General features: G+C 28.1%; 3 protein-coding genes across 3 annotated transcripts; all 3 read left to right on the top strand.

Moving 5' to 3' along the window:
- Positions 1–2,024: 2,024 nt before the first annotated feature.
- LOC110641496 (stress-response A/B barrel domain-containing protein HS1-like) lies at positions 2,025–2,783 on the top strand. The gene is made up of 2 exons (XM_021793231.2): positions 2,025–2,244; positions 2,343–2,783. The coding sequence occupies exons 1-2, from the start codon at positions 2,087–2,089 to the stop codon at positions 2,530–2,532; spliced, it is 348 nt and encodes a 115-aa protein (XP_021648923.2). The 5' UTR covers positions 2,025–2,086; the 3' UTR covers positions 2,533–2,783.
- A 9,814-nt stretch (positions 2,784–12,597) lies between these two features.
- On the top strand, positions 12,598–13,294 carry LOC110641495 (stress-response A/B barrel domain-containing protein HS1-like). Its single transcript, XM_021793229.2, has 2 exons — positions 12,598–12,806; positions 12,909–13,294. The coding sequence occupies exons 1-2, from the start codon at positions 12,649–12,651 to the stop codon at positions 13,096–13,098; spliced, it is 348 nt and encodes a 115-aa protein (XP_021648921.2). The 5' UTR covers positions 12,598–12,648; the 3' UTR covers positions 13,099–13,294.
- Positions 13,295–16,608: 3,314 nt separating this feature from the next.
- On the top strand, positions 16,609–17,377 carry LOC131178542 (stress-response A/B barrel domain-containing protein HS1-like). Its single transcript, XM_058143489.1, has 2 exons — positions 16,609–16,832; positions 16,931–17,377. Exons 1-2 carry the CDS (start codon positions 16,675–16,677, stop codon positions 17,118–17,120), a joined length of 348 nt encoding a protein of 115 aa, XP_057999472.1. The 5' UTR covers positions 16,609–16,674; the 3' UTR covers positions 17,121–17,377.
- The last annotated feature ends 3,478 nt before the right edge of the window (positions 17,378–20,855 follow it).

Below are 20,855 nucleotides of genomic sequence, written 5' to 3' on the forward strand. Positions count from 1 at the left end.
ACATACGACTCCTTCAGTGCCCAACACTCACTACAAAATATACAAAATATAATAATAATTATTTTAATTTGTGGACCTGATCTTGTTGATGGAGCATTGGATTTGGCTATTCAATGGGAAGAATATTCTACTCAATAGTCATTTATTACTATTCGACTATATGGTCTTTCTACGAATCCAATATGAAAGCTTTTAAATTTTAATATCCTCATAAAGAGAAAGTATGTATTTTTTATGATTGTGCTCCCATCCAAATGGTAAAACAGAACACCGAACAATTCTATGATTAAAAAAGAAAAAAAGATCATCGTAATGAAAGAAGCAACAATTCTTGCAAATAAGGAAATATCAAATTCTTATAAAAGAGAAAACATCAAATTCTCCCAAAGGATGTGACAAAACTTAGATCTATCAATAAGAATAGATTAAAGATAAAAACACATCTATTCCAAAATTATGTAAATTTGAATATTATTAAAAAAAAAGAAAAAGGAAAATAATAACCATCGGTGAAAATACTCATTGGTAACCCCTAAAAAGCTCATTAAGAGGGAAAAAAAATGAGAGAATCTAAAGAAAGAAGTAGCTAGGGTTTAAGTTTGCATTAACTCTCCCCTTTTCAAAATCATCATTAAAATAGTATGGATAAAATTATGCTGGTTTCTTGAAGGTTTTATTTGGGGAGAGGATAATGGAGGAAAGTGGGTGATAGGATCCCACAACCCCATTTTGTTTTCATTTTCTCTCTTTTGCCACTTTCATCCCTCTTTCAAACACAGAATAAATTTGGTTGTATTTTTTGTTATAAATTGTTGTATATATACTCATGTGGTTAATGATTTTTTTTATTCGATCAATTTATATTTCACTTAAGCATTTCATGATAATCTCTCTCTGCATTTTCTAAGAATTTATAATATAATTAAAGGCAGATGCGATAGGCATAGAACGTAAGCATACACATAGGGCACACTGATGAATCGAGTTGTCATTAGTTTGGTGCAATAACGTACTTCCATTAATTTTCCTGCATACAATCTTTTAATTTGTTTCAGTCAAAAGAAAAGTCTGCTGTATCATTTTTTTTTATAGAAATAAAAAAAATATTTTAGTAAAAAAAATATAAATAAACAATTAACACATTATATTTGTATATAAATAAAATTAACCACTTATATAAAAAATAATTAAATCATTTAAATTGGTCAATACGAGAACTGCACGCTTTATTCTTTGATTCTATAACCTTTTTATGAGCCTTATCATATAACTTCTAAATTTAAATCTCATATTGAATTAAAAATTTACACATCGTAGAGTATTCTTTATCAAAAAAATAAAATATTTCAATAAAAAATATATAAAAACTCCATTAAATAAGAAAACACACCATAAAAACTCAATAAAAATTTGCCAACAATAATATACCTCAGATTTATTCAATTCAAAATCTATCATATGGTCATCTAAGAAGATATGCCCAAGATATATTCTAAGCAACCAAAGATCAGAGAATTATTGAATAAAAAAAAGAAAAAATTGCTACCAGTGAAAACACTCATCGATGATCACTCAAAGGGAAAATGAAATATGTGTGTGTGTGTGTGTGTGTGTGTGTGTGTGTGGCAATAATAGAACTGGGATTATTAAAACTAGCCGTGTAACTTGCAAGACCTCCTATTTAAATGGAACAGCTGCCAAAATAGACCCATTTTTTATTTGGTTCCAAGTAATCGGGCAATTGGGTCACAGTTCAAAATTGTCATTGTTCAAATCCTACTCCTTTCACATTTGAAGTCGGATTTCGGCCATATGGATTGAATAATTGACATTGTTATAATGGGAACGGATTGGGTCCATCGCCTCTGAACTGAAACCTCCATTTCTAGAGGGCAATATATCATATAATAATTATTAATTAGGTTAGACTTTAGAAATTCCAAATTGGATCATTAGAAAATTTCCAAATTTGATTATTAATTCAACTTTAGCCTTTAAGAGCCCTATAAATAGAGGCCAATTATAAGGTAACACCATAAGCATTCATTACAAAAGCTAATATTAATAAACACATATAGAGATATCAATGGCTGAAGCAAAAGGAGTGGCAGAAGCAGAAAGAGTCGCCAAGCACATTATTTTGGCAAAGTTCAAAGAAGAAGTTTCAGCTGAAGAGATTCAACAACTCATAAAGGGATATGCCAATCTCGTCAATCTTATTCCACCCATGAAGTCTTTCCGTTGGTAATAATTGAGATAGACATACATACATAGATTACGCTTGTACCTTAATTTTCTAAATCATTTAAATTGATCTATATGTGTGGTGATGACATCCACAGGGGCACAGATGCAGGCGTTGAGAACCTGACAGAAGGTTACACTCATGTGTTTGAATCTACCTTTGAGACTACACAAGGAATTGCAGAGTATGTAGCTCATCCTGCTCACATTGAATATTCCAATCTGCTCGCTCCTGCTCTGGAGAAAGTCCTTGCAATGGATTACCAGTCCAATATCGTTCAACTCTAAAATTGCACTTCTTTTTTCTTTCTAAAGGAAGTTTGCTAAGAATGAATCCATTAGATTCATTTCACTCTCCTTCTTTTTTTTTTTTATATATGGAGTATGCATTTGCAAAGAATAAAGGCTCCTGTAAAGGCTATATACCTTGGAATAATTTGGTGGTGTTGAAGCTCCCCATTTGTATTTAATTCATTTCTTTTTTTTTTTTTTTTATCTTTGTGTTGGTCAGTTAATAAAGTATGTGATTATTGGAAATATGTTCTCTCTTCCTGTCCTTTTGTACCCTAACATGGAATTCCCACTTACGAATTTGGCAGAAATCAATCGAATATATGTTATGGGTGTAAGATTTTGTCCAGTAATTAATATTACATATGGGCCAAAATCAATTCTTTTAATGTGGCCCAATATTAATTGATATTTATTTTAATTAATACAAATCCTAATTGTATAAGGATTACTTTAATTAAAATAAATCATAATTCTAATTGTATAAGGATACTTGATGGACGTATCAGATTAAGTCTTGGATATATATATATATATATATATATATATATATGAGCTGGTCCTCTCTCTACACATAAGGTCACGCACATTCTCTTTCATAAAGTCAGAGATAATAAGGTCATCTCAAGAAAGTCTTCCATCACTAAATTCTTGTGTGTGAATCAAGAAGGGTCAAGAGGGAGAAATCAGTTTATTGAATCAAATGGTACCTCTCAATTATTACCATGGCTCAGTTAAACTCCGCATCAGGTACGCTTTCTAGATCTGTGAGAATTTATTTGTTCAAGATCCATTATTAGGGTGATAGTTGAATCTTACGTTTATGATTCACATTATGTTTATGATTGTTATGATTTATTAAGATTTATTTTACATGTGGTATCAGAGCCCTAAGTTCTGAATAATTAAATTTCTCCATTAAATTTATGGTGATGAACATATGAACATAATATTAAAGATCTTACTTATTATTAGATATGAGTAGGATTAAAGTGTAGATCGTGAAAGTTTTATGATTAATGTTAAGGATTAAAATAATTAAAATAATATTATTAAAATTTGACCCAATTAAATTTTGGGCATGAAGATTATTAACACGACGAAAAATCGTGTTATAAAAGGATTTAAGTTTAAGATCATATTTTCTCAAAAGAAATAAATTAAAAGAAAAAAAAATTATGTTTTCTACCCAATCTAATTAAGATTTATAACTAAACCTAATAAATGAATAAATATTAGGTTTATTAAAGTACATAATTTATATACATGCCTTATGATATTTGTTTTAATTTGTTAGTCACCAGAGTGGCCAAATTAAAATAAAATAAAAATAATAGTTTATTATTCACCAAAGTGGCCGAACTATGAATGATGTTTATATGCATATAAAAATTATCAATCATCCGTACTAATAGATGCCTATGATGAAAAGTGGATTAATTGATACTTACTAGTCATCAGAACTTAAGGATTTTACCCAAAGGTAAATCAATTATTCTATAATAGTGAGAATTATGAGGACAATAATATTTTATCAAATATATATTGGATGTCCAAAGACAACATGTATATTTGATATAAGTTAATTATTATCCAATCAAGTTTAAAGGCATTTAATTCAGGATAGTATATTATAGTACCCAAAGGAGAACTATAGTATACTCTAATTGCTAAAGTTATCTGAATCTATTTTGAGCATATAAATATCATATTGCAGGTTTTTCTCTTCATTCGCAAGCTTAATCTCTTATTGTTTTAATGAATTGAACTTCTTTGAATGGTGTGAGCAAGTCAAGTTCCAATTAGTGTATTGGACCTTAACTTGGCTAATTCGCTGCTATTATGGATATAAGTAGTGAGGAAGAGAAGTTATACCATAAGCAATGAGAATCATTAAGCAAATTAAGCCTTATGTTTTTTTGTGAATAACTATTGCTAACAACATTAGGACTACAATTCCACCTGGTGAAAATATAAAAGAATACCTTAAACTCATGAAAGATATGTTCTATTCTGAAGTTAAGTCACTCATTGGTACTCTAATGGCATAACTCACGACCATGAAGTATGATGGGTCGAAAAGTATGCAAGAACACATTATTGGAATGAGTGATATTGTAGCAAAATTAGAAACTTTAAGAATGACAGTTGATGATTCCTTATTGGTGTAGTTCATCTTGAACTCATTACCTCCTGAATATGAGTTATTTCAAATTAATTACAACACTATTAAGGATAAGTGAAATGGTAATGAATTGACCAGTAAGCTAGTATAGGAGGAAATAAGACTGAAAAATCAAGGAACTCATTCTGTCAACATTATGGGTCAAGAAACTAATAAAGGATTTAAAGTTAAAGCCTACAAGTTTAAGAAGAAAAAGAATGGATCTTCAAATGTTACTTAAGCTAAGGAAAGGAAAAAAATGGTAGTATGATATTATCAGAAAGATTGCTTGAAAGATAAAGCTTGATTGGAAAAGAAAGGTAATATTTATGCTTATGTATATTTCAAATCAAACTTATTTGAAGTTCCTAAAAATAATTGATGGCTTGATTTTGATGTTACTATTTATGTCTCCAATGTGATGAAAGAATTCCTTATGGTCCGAACAGAAAACCCAACTAAGACTTCCTATTTATGGGGAACCATATGAAGGCTCTAATTGAAGTTATAGAGACTTACCGTTTGGCCTAAGATAATGGCTATCAACTAGACCCATTAAAAAACTTCTATGTGCTTTCAATTTCTAGGAATGTCATTTTTGTTTTAAAACTTGATGAATTTGGGTTCAATGTTAAGTTTGGGCATGGATGTTTTAGTTTATTTAATAATAATGATAATTTCATTATTATTTTTGAAATTCTTACTGATGATCTATACATACTGAAACTTGATGATAATTTTGTTGAATCCTTACTTGTCACTTATAGCAATATTGGAATTAATCACAGTAGACTGAACGAGAATTCTGTTTTCTTGTGGCATAAGCGTTTGGGTCACATATCTAAAGAAAGATTAGAAAGGTCAATAAAGAATGGGATTCTACCGAGTTTAGATATTATTGATCTTGATGTGTGTAGATTGCATTAAGAGAAAACAAATCAAACACAATAAGAAAGAAGCCACAAGAAGCAGTAAGCTTCTTGAAATTACACACACTGATATATGTAGGCCTTTTGATATTCCATCTTTAGGTGAAGAAAAATATTTTATTCATTGATGATTTTTCATGTTATGAACATATTTATTTGCTCAATGAAAAATCTCAATCAATAAATGCACTTGAAGTGTACATAAATGAGGTTGAGAGGCAATTAGATAGAAAAGTGAAAATAGTAAGGTCAGATAGAGGTAGTGAATACTATGGCAAACACACTGAAATGGGATAATGTCATGGTCTATTTGTAAAGTTCTTAGAAAGTTATGGCATATGTGCACAATATACTATGCTAAGTACTCCTTAAATAAAATGAGGTGGTGGAAAGGCAAAATCGGACTTTAATGAATATGGTTAGGAGTTTGATGAGTAAATCTTCTTTACCTATATCTTTGTGGATATATACACTTAAAACTGCTATATACTTGTTAAATAGGATTCCTAGTAAGGCAGTCTCAAAAACACCTTATGAATTATGGACTGGAAGGAAACCTAGTTTAAGGCACCTGCATGTTTGGGGTTGTCGAGCGGAAGCAAGAATTTATAATCCACATAAAAAGAAATTAGATTCTCGAACGATAAGTGGATACTTTATTGGTTATCCAGAGAAATCTAAAGGATATAGGTTTTATGTTCCAAACCATAGTCCAAGAATTGTGGAAATTGGTAACACAAGATTCCTTGAGAATGGTCAGTTAGTGGGAGTGTTGAGAGATAGGATCTGGATATACAAGAAAATAAAGTTGATTTTCATGTGCCTATTAAAGTTCCAATATCCACTCCTGCTCCACATGTTGTTCCAGCAGTTGTTGAAGGACCTAACAATGCTACACAACATAATGATGAAACACCTAAAAAAGCTAACCCACAAAGAGCTAATGAAGGTCAAGCACAAGAAATGCCATTAAGAAGATCTCAAAGAGAAAGGAGATCGGCAATTGCTAATGATTACGTGGTTTACTTGCAAAAGTTAGATTTTGACATAGGAATTAATAAAGATCCAATTTCCTTTTCACAAGCTATAGAAAGTAATGAGTCTGATAAGTGGTTAGATGCCATGAAAGATGAGTTAAAATCTATGGAACAAAACAAAGTATGAGATCTTGTCGAATTGCCTAAAGGATCTAAACGAGTTGGGTGTAAATGGGTCTTTAAGACCAAGCGCGACTCGAATGGCAAAATCAAATGATATAAAGCAAGACTTGTTGCCAAGGGTTATACTCAGAAGGATGGTATTGACTATAAAAAAAAAAAAAAAAAAAAAAAAAAAAAAAAACATTTTCACCAGTCTCAAAGAAAGACTCATTGAGAATTATCATGGTATTGGTGGCTCATTATGACTTAGAGTTATAGCAAATAGATGTAAAAATAACCTTTCTAAATGAAGAACTTGAAGAGGAAGTTTATATGAACCAACCTAAAGATTTCTCAGTTGAAGGAAAAGGCCATATAGTGTGTAAACTTAAGAAATCAATATACATACTTAAGTAAGCTTCCCACCAGTGGTATATTAAGTTCAATGATACCATAAAGTCTTTTGATTTAAAGAAAAAGTCATTAATCGATGTATATATATCTTAAGATCAGTAGGAGTATGTTTATTTTCTTAATTCTATATGTTGATGATATCTTGTTTGCTGCAAATAATTTGTGCATATTACGTGAGACTAAAGATTTTCTCTCAATGAATTTTGAAATGAAAGATATGAGAGAGGCATCCTTTGTGATTAGAATAGAAATATTCCGTAATAGATCACAATGACTGTTGGGATTGTCTCAGAAAGCCTATATCGATAGAATTCTAGAGAGATTTAATATGCATAAATGTTCAGCAGGAATTGTTCCCATACAAAAAGGGGACAAATTTAGTCTCAATCAATGTCCAAAGAATGATGTGGAACCTAAAGAAATGGAATCAATTCCTTATGCTTCAATTGTGGACAATTTGATGTATGCTTAAACCTGTACAATTCTTTATACTGGAATTGATAACTAAGAAAGCTGCAAAGAAAGTTTTATGGTACCTACAATAAACTAAAGATTTCATACTCACTTACAGGATATCTAATCATTTAGAAGTGATTGGATATTTAGATTCAGATTTAGCTGGATGTGTTGACAATAAAAGTTTATTTTGGCTACTTGTTCTTATCAGTTGAAGGAACAGTATTATGAAAAAATGCCGAAAAAATAGTCTGTCATTATTTCATCAATTATGAGAGCAAAATTTATGGCATGTTTTCAAGTTATAATTCATGCATTATAGATGCGGAACTTTATCTCAGGACTTGGGGTAGTCGACACCATTAGCAAGCCGCTGAGAATTTATTGTGATAATTCCGCAGCAGTATTTTCTCCAAGAACGACAAATATTCGAAGGGTGCCAAACATATAAAATTAAAGTATTTTGCCGTTAAGGAGGAAGTTCAAAAACGAAGAGTGTCTATTGAGCACATTAATATTGATCTCATGATTGCAGATCCATTGACTAAAGGCTTGCAACCTAAGACATTTAAAGAACATGTGCTTAGAATGGGTCTTGGTTGTATTAATTAATGATGTATTGGCTTTGACACTCTGAACTCATTGATGTGTTTCTGATATACATTAAAGTATTTCCTATTTCTCATAATTGTGTACACATAATATTTTGAGTGAATGATAATAGGAAAAGTCTTTTGAAACATTATTGTGGACTATGATGTGATAAACATATATCCATTACGTACCTAATATGGTAAGTTGCTAGTATTGTGGTATATGGAAGGAAGTATGTGATTAAACAATGTACAACCGCCATAACCCATACTTAGTAATTTGTTATAGGAAGGTAATTATGAAGTATATTATGGAAAGGATTTGTTTATTTTATATGTGCCTAATGTTTATGTTATTAAAGTTTATATCACTTAATTATTGTGCCAAATGGGAGAATGTAAGATTTTGTCCAGTAATTAATATTACATATAGGTCAAAATCAATTCTTTTAATATGGCCCAATATTAATTGATATTTATTTTAATTAATACAAATCCTAATTGTATAAGGATTACTCTAATTAAAATAAATTATAATTCTAATTGTATAAGGATACTTGATGGACGTATCAGATTAAGTCTTAGATATATATATATATATATATATATATATATATATATATATATATGAGCTAGTCCTCTCTCTACCCATAAGGTCACGCACATTCTCCTTCATAACGTCAGAGATAATAGGGTCATCTCAAGAAAGTCTTCCATCGCTAAATTCTTGTGTGTGAATCAAGAAGGGTCAAAAGGGAAAAATCAGTTTATTGAATCAAAGGGTCCCTCTCAATTATTACCGTGGCTCAGTTAAACTCCACATCAGGTACACTTTCTAGATCTGTGAGAATTTATTTGTTCAAGATCCATTATTAAGGTGATGGTTGAATCTTACGTTTATGATTCACATTATGTTTATGATTGTTATGATTTATTAAGATTTATTTTACAATGGGTGGGTGTGTGTTTATAAAAGTTAGCGCACCTTAGTAATTGCTCCAAAATGTAATATTATGATTTTAAGGATTTATTTGATATTATTATTAAAAAATAATTTTTTAAATATTTTAATTAAAATTATTTTAAAATTAAATTTAATATATTCTAATCATAAAAATTTTAAAATAATCAAATAAATTTTTCAATAATATTAAAATATATTTTTTAATATTTCAATCATAATTTAAGTTTAAAGATAATTTTAGAAAACAGGCAAAAATTATTGAAATAGAAAATCTTTGACACAGCTTAATTGGCAATGAGTCTCAAAAAATGTATAGGACACATTAAAAAAATATAGTATACTTTATATTTATTAAAATATGAAGTGTGAAGTGATTCTATATATGCATGTAAAAGAAAGAATGCAAATTCTTTTTAAAGATTTAAAATTTTAATTTTTAAATTTCAATCAAAGTGAATTTTAATATATATATTAAACTAAAGCAAAGAGAAAGTGACCATCTTTTTATTTAATATTTTATTTATTTTTTTAGAAATTTTTATTTTTATTTTTTTTATTTTGATTAGACCAATATATCTACATATCTATATTAAAACTAAAGAAAAGAGAAGGTGACCATCTTTTTATTTAGTATTCTTATTTAAGTTTTTTAGAATTTTTTTTAAATTTTTTTCTCCATTTTGATTGGACTAATTAATTATTGATATAATATCACTTAAAATATACAAATGAATAAAATTTTCTTATCTTATGGATTCAGACCCGCAAAAAAAATTCATGGATAGTATCAGTTGCGCTGTTTGTGAGAAATCAACAACACAAAAAACTGTATCTCTTGAGGTCACAATCCAATCTAAAAAAATTTATCAATTTGACATAGAATTTTCTAAAAGTATTTGAGGTCACAAGCTCAAATTTTCAGTATGTGTTTCACAGTATCCATTTTAATCTTCTAGATCTATTGATTTCTATCCATGTACGATTTGGAAAATAATTGCTATCATAGTCAATTTAATCTGGATTTTCCGTATAAAAAAACTGTATAGATAAACATAATAAATCAAAGATGGGGAGATGTAGCGAGATTGTCCACGCAAAACTTGGGTAATTTTGTGGGTTACAGTAATTGCAACAGTGTTCAGGAGTTTTTGAGTTACATCCAATTTGTATCTCCATGGTAGTGATTTCAAAGGCATAAGATTAATTTTTTAAGGATCTAAAAGGAAGCTATTCATACCCTATATACAGAGAAAGTAGTAAGAGTCGTGGGGTTAAACCAAGCTCATATACGAGATTGGGATACTGAGAAAATTATAATATAAAATATTCATAGTAATCTCATATAATAACCATTTAAAATAATAATTCTTATAAAAAATTTAATTTAAGTTACTTATACAAAATATAATAATAATTATTTTAATTTGTGAACCTGATTATGTTGATATAGCATTGGATTTGGCTATTCAATGGGAAGAATATTCTACTTAATAGTCATTTATCACTGTTCGACTGTATAGTTTTTCTACGAATCCAATCTAGAAGCTTTTAAATTTTAATATCCTCATAAAGAGAAAGTATGTATTTCTATGATTGCGCTCCTATCTAAATGACAAAACAGAATACTTAACAATTCTATGATTAAAAAAGAAAAAAAGATCATCATAATGAAAGAAACAACAATTCTCGCAAATAAGAAAATATTAAATTCTTATAAAAGAGAAAATATCAAATCCTCTCAAAAGATGTGATAAAACTTAGATCTATCAACAAGAATAGATTAAAGATAAAAACACATATATTCTAAAATAATGTAAATCTGAAGATTATTAAAAAAAAAAAAAAAAAGAGGAAATAATAACCATCGGTGAAAATACTCATTGGTAACAACCCTAAAAAGCTCATTAAGAGGAAAAAAACAAAAAAGAGAGAACCTAAAGAAAGAAGCGGCTAGGGTTGAAGTTTACATTAACTCTCCCCTTTTCAAAAACATCATTAAAATAGTATGGATAAAATTATGCTGGTTTCTTGAAGGTTTTATTTGGGTAGAGGGAAATGGAGGAAAGTGGATGATAGCATCCCACAACCCCATTTTGTTTTCATTTTCTCACTTTTGCCACTTTCATCCCTCTTTCAAACACAGAATAAATTTGGCTTATTTTTGCTATAAATTGTTGTATATATTCATGTGGTTAATGATTTTTTTTATTGATCCTATTTATATTTTACTTAAGCATTTCAGGAATCTCTCTTTGCATTGTCTAAGAATTTATAATATAATTAAAGGCAGATGAGATGGGTGCAGCACGTAAGCAAGTAGGGCACATTGATGAATCGAATTTTCATTAGTTAGGTGCAATAACGCACTTCCATTAATTTTTCTACATACAATCTTTTAATTTGTTTCAGTCAAAAGAATAGTCAGCTGTATCATTTTTTTTATGGAAATAAAAAAATATTTTAGTAAAAAAAATATAAATAAACCATCAACACATTATATTTGTGTACAAATAAAATTAACCACACATATAAAAAATAATTAAATCATTTAAATTTGTCAATACGCGGACTACACATTTTATTTTTTGATTCCACAGTCTTCTTATGAGCCTTATTATATAACTTCTAAATTTAAATCTCGTATTGAATTAAAAATTTATTTTTACCAAAAAATAAAATATCTCAATAAAAAAATATAAAAACTCCATTAAATAGGAAAAAACACCATAAAAACTTAATAAAAATTTCCCAACAATAACATATCTAAGATTTATTCAACTCAAAATCTAACAAATGATCATCTAAGAAGATATGCTCAAAATATATTCTAAACGAACAAAGATCAAAGAATTATTAAAAAAAAATTATTATCAGTGAAAATACTCATCGGTGATCATTCAAAGAGAAGATGAAAAGAAAAAAAAAATCTTATTTAGATACACATATCAATAATATTTGGGCGGCTCTAATTGCTTTTAATATATATATATATTACGGCAATAACAGAACTGGGATTATTAAAACTAGCCGTGTAACTTGCAAGACCTACTAATTAAATGGAACAGCTGCCAAAATGGACCCATTTTTTTGTTTGGTTCCAAGTAATCGGGCAATTGGGTTGCAGTTCAAAATTGTAATTGTTCAAATCCTACTCCTTTCACATTTGAAATCGGATATCGGCCATATGGATTGAATAATTGACATTGTTATAATGGGAACGGATTGGGTCCATCGCCTCTGAACTGAAACCTCCATTTCTAGAGGGCAATATATCATGTAATAATTATTAATTGGGTTAGACTTTAGAAGTTCCAAATTGGATCATCAGAAAATTTCCAAATTTGATTGTTAATTCAACTTTAGCCGCTAAGAGCCCTATAAATAGAGGCCAATTACAAGGTAGCAGCATAAGCATTCATTAGAAAAGCTAATATTAATAAACACAGAGATATCAATGGCTGAAGCAAAAGGAGTAGCAGAAGCAGAAAGAGTCGCCAAGCACATTATTTTGGCAAAGTTCAAAGAAGAAGTTTCAGCTGAAGAGATTCAACAACTCATAAAGGGATATGCCAATCTCGTCAATCTTATTCCACCCATGAAGTCTTTCCGTTGGTAATAATTGAGACAAACTTACATACATACATACATTACTCTTGCACCTTAATTTTCTAAATCATTTAAATTGATATATATGTGTTGTGATGACATCCATAGGGGCACAGATGCAGGCATTGAGAACCTGACAGAAGGTTACACCCATGTGTTTGAATCTACCTTTGAGACAACACAAGGAATTGCAGAATACGTAGCTCATCCTGCTCACATTGAATATTCCAATCTGCTTGCTCCTGCTCTGGAGAAAGTCCTTGCAATGGATTACCAGTCCAATATCGTTCAACTCTAAAATTGCACTTCTTTTTTCTTTCTAAAGGAAGTTTGCTAAGAATGAATCCATTAGATTCCTTTCACTTTTCTTCTTTTGCTTATTTATTTATTTATTTATTTTTATGGAGTATGCATTTGCAAAGAATAAAGGCTCCTGTAAAGGTTATATACCTTTGAATAATTTGGTGACGTTGAAGCTCCCCATTTGTATTTAATTCATTTCTTCTTTTTTTTTTTTATCTTTGTGTTGGTCAGTTAATAAAATATGTGATTACTGGAAATACGTTCTCTCTTCCCCTCTTTTTGTACTCTAACATGGAATTCCCAATTATGAATTTGCAGGAAATCAATTATGGGTGGGTGTGTTTATAAAAGTTAACACGCCTTAGCAAAATTGCTCTTTATTCTGATTGAACTAGAATAACCTTTTTCAATGGGTTCAAGTTTTATACAGTAATTGCTCTAAAAAGTAATATTATGATTTTAAGAATTTATTGGATATTATTATTAAAAGATAATTTGTTAAATATTTTAATTAAAATTAAATTTAATATATTTTAATTATAAAAATTTTAAAATAATCAAATAAATTTTTTAATAATATTAAAATATATTTTTTAATATTTCAATCATAATTTCAAATAAGTTTAAAGATAATTTCGGAAAACAGGCAAAAATTATTGAAATAGAAAATCATTGACACAGCTCAATTGGCAATGAGTCTCAAAAAATTTATTGGATACATTAAAAAAATATTGTGTACTTTATATTTATTAAAATATGAAGAGTGATGTGATTCTATATATGCATATAAAATTCTTTTTAAATTGGCATGTAAAAGAAAGAATACAAATTCTTTTTAAAGATTTAAAATTTTAATTTTTAAATTTCAACCGAAGTGAATTTTAATATATATATTAAACTAAAGCAAAGAGAAAGTAACCATCTTTTTATTTAATATTTTTATTTATTTTTTAAAAAAAATTATTTCTATTTTTTTTTTATTGGATCAATGTGTCTACATGCCTATATTAAAGTTAAAGTAACGAGAAGGTGACCATCTTTTTATTTAGTATTTTTATTTAATTTTTTTAGAAATATTTTATTTTTTTTCTTCATTTTGATTGGACTATTAATTGATACAATGCCATTTAAAACATATAAATGAATATAATTCTCTTATCTTACGGGTCAAACCCACAAGAAAAATTCATTATCAGTATCAATTACGCTGTCTGTGAGAAATCAACGACATAAGAAGTTACATCTCTTCTTCGTATTTTTCATATGAATCTCAATATAAAAGAAGGAATCATATGAGAGGATGTCTTATAATTTGCTACAATCCAATCTGAAAAAATTTATCAATTTTCCATAGAGTTTTTTAAAAGTATTTGAGATCACATTAATTTTTTAAAAGTATTTGAGATTACAATCAAATTTTCAGTATATGTTTCACAGTATCCATTTTAATAATCTTATATAATATAAAATATAATATAAAATATTCATAATAATCTTATATAATAACCATTTAAAATAATAATTTTTGTAAAAAAATTAATTTAAGTTTCTTATACAAAATATAATAATAATTATTTTAATTTATGAACTTGATTATGTTGATGGAGCATTAGATTTGGCTATTCAATGGGAACAATATTCTACTCAATAGTCATTTATCATTATTCGACTATATGGTCTTTCTATGAATCTAATCTGAAAGCTTTTAAATTTTAATATTCTCATAAAGAGAAAGTATGCATTTTCTACGGTTGCGCTCCTTTCCAAATGATAGAACAGAAAATCTAACAATTCTATGATTAAAAAAGAAAAAAAGATCATCGTAATAAAACAAACAACAATTATCATAAATAAGGAAATATCAAATTTTTATAAAAGAGAAAACATCAAATCCTCCCAAAGGATGTGATAAAACTTAGATCTATCAACAAGAATAGATTAAAGAAAAAAATACATATATTTCAAAAAAATGTAAATTTGAAGATTATTAAAAAAAAAAAGGAAATAATAACTATTGATGAAAATACTCATTGGTAATAAAACTAAAAAGCTCATAAAAAGGGAAAAAAAATAAATGAGAGAATCTAAAGAAATAAGCAGCTAGAGTTTAAGTTTGCATTAACTCTCCCCTTTTCAAAAACATCATTAAAATAGTATGGATAAAATTATGCTGGTTTCTTGAAGGTTTTATTTGGGGAGAGGAAAATGGAGGAAAGTGGGCGATAGGATCCCACAACCCCATTCTGTTTTTATTTTGTCTCCTTTGCCACTTTCATCCCTCTTTCAAACAGAGAATAAATTTGGCTGATTTTTGTTATAAATTGTTGTATACTCATGTGGTTGATGAATTTTTTTTATTCGATCAATTTATATTTCACTTAAGCATTTCATGACAATCTCTCTTTGCATTGTCTAAAAATTTATAACATAATTAAAGGCAGATGAGATGGGCACAGCACGTAAGCATATATGCAGGGCACATTGATGAATCGAGTTTTCATTAGTTAGGTGCAATAACGTACTTCCATTAATTTTTCTACGTACAATCTTTTAATTTGTTTTCAATCAAAAAAACGTCTAGCTATATTATTTTTTTTATAGAAATAAAAAATATTTTAGTAAAAAAAATATAAATAAACAATCAACACATTATATTCGTGTATAAATAAAATTAACCATTCATATAAAAAATAATTAAATCATTTAAATTTGTCAATACATGGACTGCATGTTTTCTTCTTCGATTTCACAGCTTTCTTATGAGTCTTATCATATAACTTTTAAATTTAGATCTCATATTGAATTAAAAATTTACACATTGTAAAGTATTTTTTACCAAAAAAATAAAATATTTTAATAAAAAAATATATAAAAACTCCATTAAATAAGAAAAAAAATGCCATAAAAACTTAATAAAAATTTACCAACAATAATATATCTGAAATTTATTCAATTCAAAATCTATCATATGATCATCTAAGAAGATATGCCCAAGATATATTCTAAACAAACAAAGATCGGAGAATTATTAAATAAAAAAAAGAAAAAATTGTTATCAGTGAAAATACTCATCGATGATCACTCAAAGAGAAAATGAAATGTATATATTATGGCAATAAAAGAACTGGGATTATTAAAACTAGCCGTGTAACTTGCAAGACCTCCTAATTAAATGGAACAGCTGCCAAAATAGACCCATTTTTTATTTGGTTCCAAGTAATCGGGCAATTGGGTCAGTTCAAAATTGTCATTGTTCAAATCCTACTCCTTTCACATTTGAAGTCGGATTTCGGCCGTATGGATTGAATAATTGACATTGTTATAATGGGAACGGATTGGGTCCATCGCCTCTGAACTGAAACCTCCATTTCTAGAGGGCAATCTATCATGTAATAATTATTAATTGGGTTAGACTTTAGAAGTTCCAAATTGGATCATTAGAAAATTTCCAAATTTGATTATTAATTCAACTTTAGCCGCTAAGAGCCCTATAAATAGAGGCCAATTACAAGGTAGCAGCATAAGCATTCATTACAAAAGCTAATATTAATAAACACAGATAGAGATATCAATGGCTGAAGCAAAAGGAGTGGCAGAAGCAGGAAGAGTCGCCAAGCACATTATTTTGGCAAAGTTCAAAGAAGATGTTTCAGCTGAAGAGATTCAACAACTCATAAAGGGATATGCCAATCTCGTCAATCTTATTCCACCCATGAAGTCTTTCCGTTGGTAATACTTGAGATAGACATACATACATAGATTACTCTTGTACCTTAATTTCCTAAATCATTTAAATTGATCTATATGTGTGGTGATGACATCCACAGGGGCACAGATGCAGGCATTGAGAACCTGACAGAAGGTTACACTCATGTGTTTGAATCTACCTTTGAGACAACACAAGGAATTGCAGAGTACGTAGCTCATCCTGCTCACATTGAATATTCCAATCTTCTCGCTCCTGCTCTGGAGAAAGTCCTTGCCATGGATTACCAGTCCGATATCGTTCAACTCTAAATTGCACTTCTTTTTTCTTTCTAAAGGAAGTTTGCTAAGAATGAATCCATTAGATTCCTTTCACTCTTCTTCTTTTACTTATTTATTTATTTTTTTATGGAGTATGAATTTGCAGAGAATAAAGGCTCCAGCAAAGGCCATATATCTTGGAATAATTTGGTGATGTTGAAGCTCCCCATTTGTATTTAATTCATTTCTTTTTTTTTTTTTTTTTTATCTTTGTGTTGGTCAATTAATAAAATATGTGATTATTGGAATTATGTTCTCTCTTCCTTTTTTTTGTACTCTAACATGGAATTCCCACTTATGAATTTGGAAGAAATCAACCGTATATACGTAGAGGTGAGCATTTGATTCAAATTGAACTGAATCAAACTTAATCAAATTAAATCATGAAAACTTAATTACATATTTTAGAAATCAAACCGAATTAAAATGGATAAAAAATCGAATCGAATCAAATCAAACTGCTCTATTTCAGTTCGGTTCTGTTCAAACAGATCGATTTTATTTTTTATTATTTTTTAATTTAGACTTAATTTTTAAGTTATTTTATCTGATTTTGACCTTGGTTTGAACATAATAACCATTAATCAATGAAATTAAATAATTTATATATATATAATTACATATAATTCATAAATTCTCCATAAAAATAAATCAATTGAAAAATTAATAAAACTATTTGGTTCAGTTTGGTTTAAATAATTTTTTTTTCTCTTCAAAACCGAACCGAACCTAATCAAAATAACTGAAATTTTTATAATATAAAACTGAACCGAACCTAATTATCTTAAAAATCGAACTAAACGAATTATCGCATTAAAATAGTTCGATTCAATTCGATTCGAATCGATTTATCCAGTTTGAACCAAATAATGCTCACCCCTATATATATGTTATGGGTGGGTGTGTGTTTATAAAGGTCAGCGCATTTTAATAATTAGTTTAAAAAGTAATATTATGATTTTAAGAATTTATTTGATATTATTATTAAAAAATAATTTGTTAAATATTTTAATTAAAATTATTTTAAAATGAAATTTAATATATTTCAATCATAAAAATTTTTAAATAACCAAATAAATTTTTTAATAATATTAAAATATATTTTTTAATATTTCGATCATAATTTAAGTTTAAAGATAATTTTAGAAAACAGGCAAAAATTATTGAAATAGAAAATCTTTGACACAACTTAATTGGCAATGAGTCTCAAAAAATTTATAGGATACATTAAAAAAATATAGTATACTTTATATTTATTAAAATATGAAGAGTGATGCGATTCTATATATGCATGTAAAAGAAAGAATGCAAATTCTTTTTAAAGATTTAAAATTTTAATTTTTAAATTTCAATCAAAGTGAATATATATATATATATATATATATATATATATATATATATATATATATATTAAATTAAAGCAAAGAGAAAGTAACCATTTTTTATTTAATATTCTTATTTATTTTTTTAGAATTTTTTTTTATTTTGATTGGACTAATATGTCTTCATATCTATATTAAAGCTAAAGTGAAAACAAGGTGACCATCTTTTCATTTACTGTTTTTATTTAACTTGTTTTGATTTTTTTTTTCTTTATTTTGATTGGACTAATTAATTATTGATACAATACTACTTAAAATGTACAAATGAATATAATTCTCTTATCTTACAGGTTCAAACCCGCAAGAAAAATTCATGAACAGTATTAATTATGCCGTCTGTAAGAAATTAATGACACAAGAAGCTGCATCTGTTCTCCATATTTTTCATTTGAATCTCGATGTAAAAGAAGGAACAAAATAAGAGGATATTTTATAATTTGTTACAATCCAATCTGAAAAAATTCATCAATTTACCGTAGAATTTTCTAAAAGTATTTGAAGTCACAAGCTCAAATTTCAGTATGTGTTTCACAATATCCATTTTAATCTTCTAGATCTATTGATTTCTATCAATGTGTGATTTGGAAAATAGTTGCTATCATAATCAATTTTATCTGAATTTTACGTATCAAAAAACCGTATAGATAAACGTAATAAATCAAAGATGGGGAGATTATCCATGCAAAACTTGGGTAATTTTGTGGGTTACAGTAATTGCGACGGTGTTCAGGAGTTTTTGAGTTACATCCAATTTGTATCTCCATGGTAGTGATTTCAAAGGCATAAGATTAATTTTTTAAGAGTTTAAAAGGAAGCTGACCCTATATACAGAGAAAGTAGTAAGATACAAAGATTGGGATCCTAAGACAATTATAATATAAAATATTCATATTAATCTCATATAATAACCACTTAAAATAATAATTTTTATAAAAATATTTAATTTAAGTTATAAATAAATTTACTTAAAGTTCAATGTAATATATATATATATATATATATATATATATATATATATATATATATATTTGCTTTAGCGATGCTTCATTTATTATTGCTTAATTTTTTACCTGATTTTATTATTATTTAATTTATTGAGATTTTTAAATAAAAATATATATTTATATATAGGGAGAGCCAACAAATTTTAGTAGTGTAAAAATTTTATGCATATTTTAACTAATGCAATGTAGGTGGGATCAATGTGATGGTTTAAAGGAGGAAAATTTTCTTCAAAATCTTCTTGAGGGAACATTATGCAATGAGAGATTAAAGGAAGTGCAGGAGGTGGACCTTCTATTTTTTATGCACCTCCTAAATTATTTAAGGAAACTTTCACACCTAAATAACCATCTTTTTATCCCTTTCGGTCACAATTTCAACTATCAAGAAGCATTTTTTTTTTTTCTGAATCAATGGAAGAAGAAACACACTCTATGTTTCGGCCTGTTGCTCCAACTCTCATCACCTTTTGTCTAAATGTCCAAGAAGATTTGTTCTATTAAGAAATTTAGTTTTTATGTTGCATGGTCACTCTATATGCCATCGCTTTGACGATATCCTTTATGGTAGTAACTCTTCACCACCAAATTATTTATCACCTCCAAGATCATGCTGTTGATCTGTCCCAACCAGAAGTCTTTTCAAATACTCTGTATATCCTTTCAGATACAGAGTCGACTCCCATAATTATTCAAATACTGTGGCAGTTATCCAGAGATGAGTTGGTAAAACTGATCCCCGCGTGTACTTTTTTTTTACACTATATATATATATATATATATATATATATATATATATATATATATATATATATATATGTCACATTAAATAATTAAAATTATTATTACTATTTAACGCTAACATATTTTGAAATATTCAATTTGATATTAGACTTTTTGTTAAAAGTTTTTATAAATTCCTTCACAAACCATATAAAATATTTATTAGACAAAAAAAAATAAAAAGTCAACTTTCATGATGTATATATAACTTATTTATTCCCTAATTATGTATATATAAATTATAAATTATTTAATTATTATACTTTAATTGTTACAACCCAAATTATGAGCTGGACCAATACTAGGACTTGAGTCAGTTTAAGACCCCTAAAGCTTATAGTAAGCCTAACTGTTCTTAGCCCAATCATAAAGCCCATCCATAGTCCAATTTCAAGAAATCAAACGGATGGAGTCCGGCCATAAATTAGACTATCCAACGGGAGTTCTTAGCTCACTCGACCTTTGAACACAAAATATATCAAATCAGGGAGCTCAGCTCACCCTCACAATCCTCAATTAAGCACATAATCAAATGGGAGCTCAGCTCCCTCATCCTCAAA

This window comes from Hevea brasiliensis, chromosome 3 (assembly GCF_030052815.1).
Source record: "Hevea brasiliensis isolate MT/VB/25A 57/8 chromosome 3, ASM3005281v1, whole genome shotgun sequence".
In the NCBI taxonomy this organism is placed as follows: Eukaryota; Viridiplantae; Streptophyta; class Magnoliopsida; order Malpighiales; family Euphorbiaceae; genus Hevea; species Hevea brasiliensis.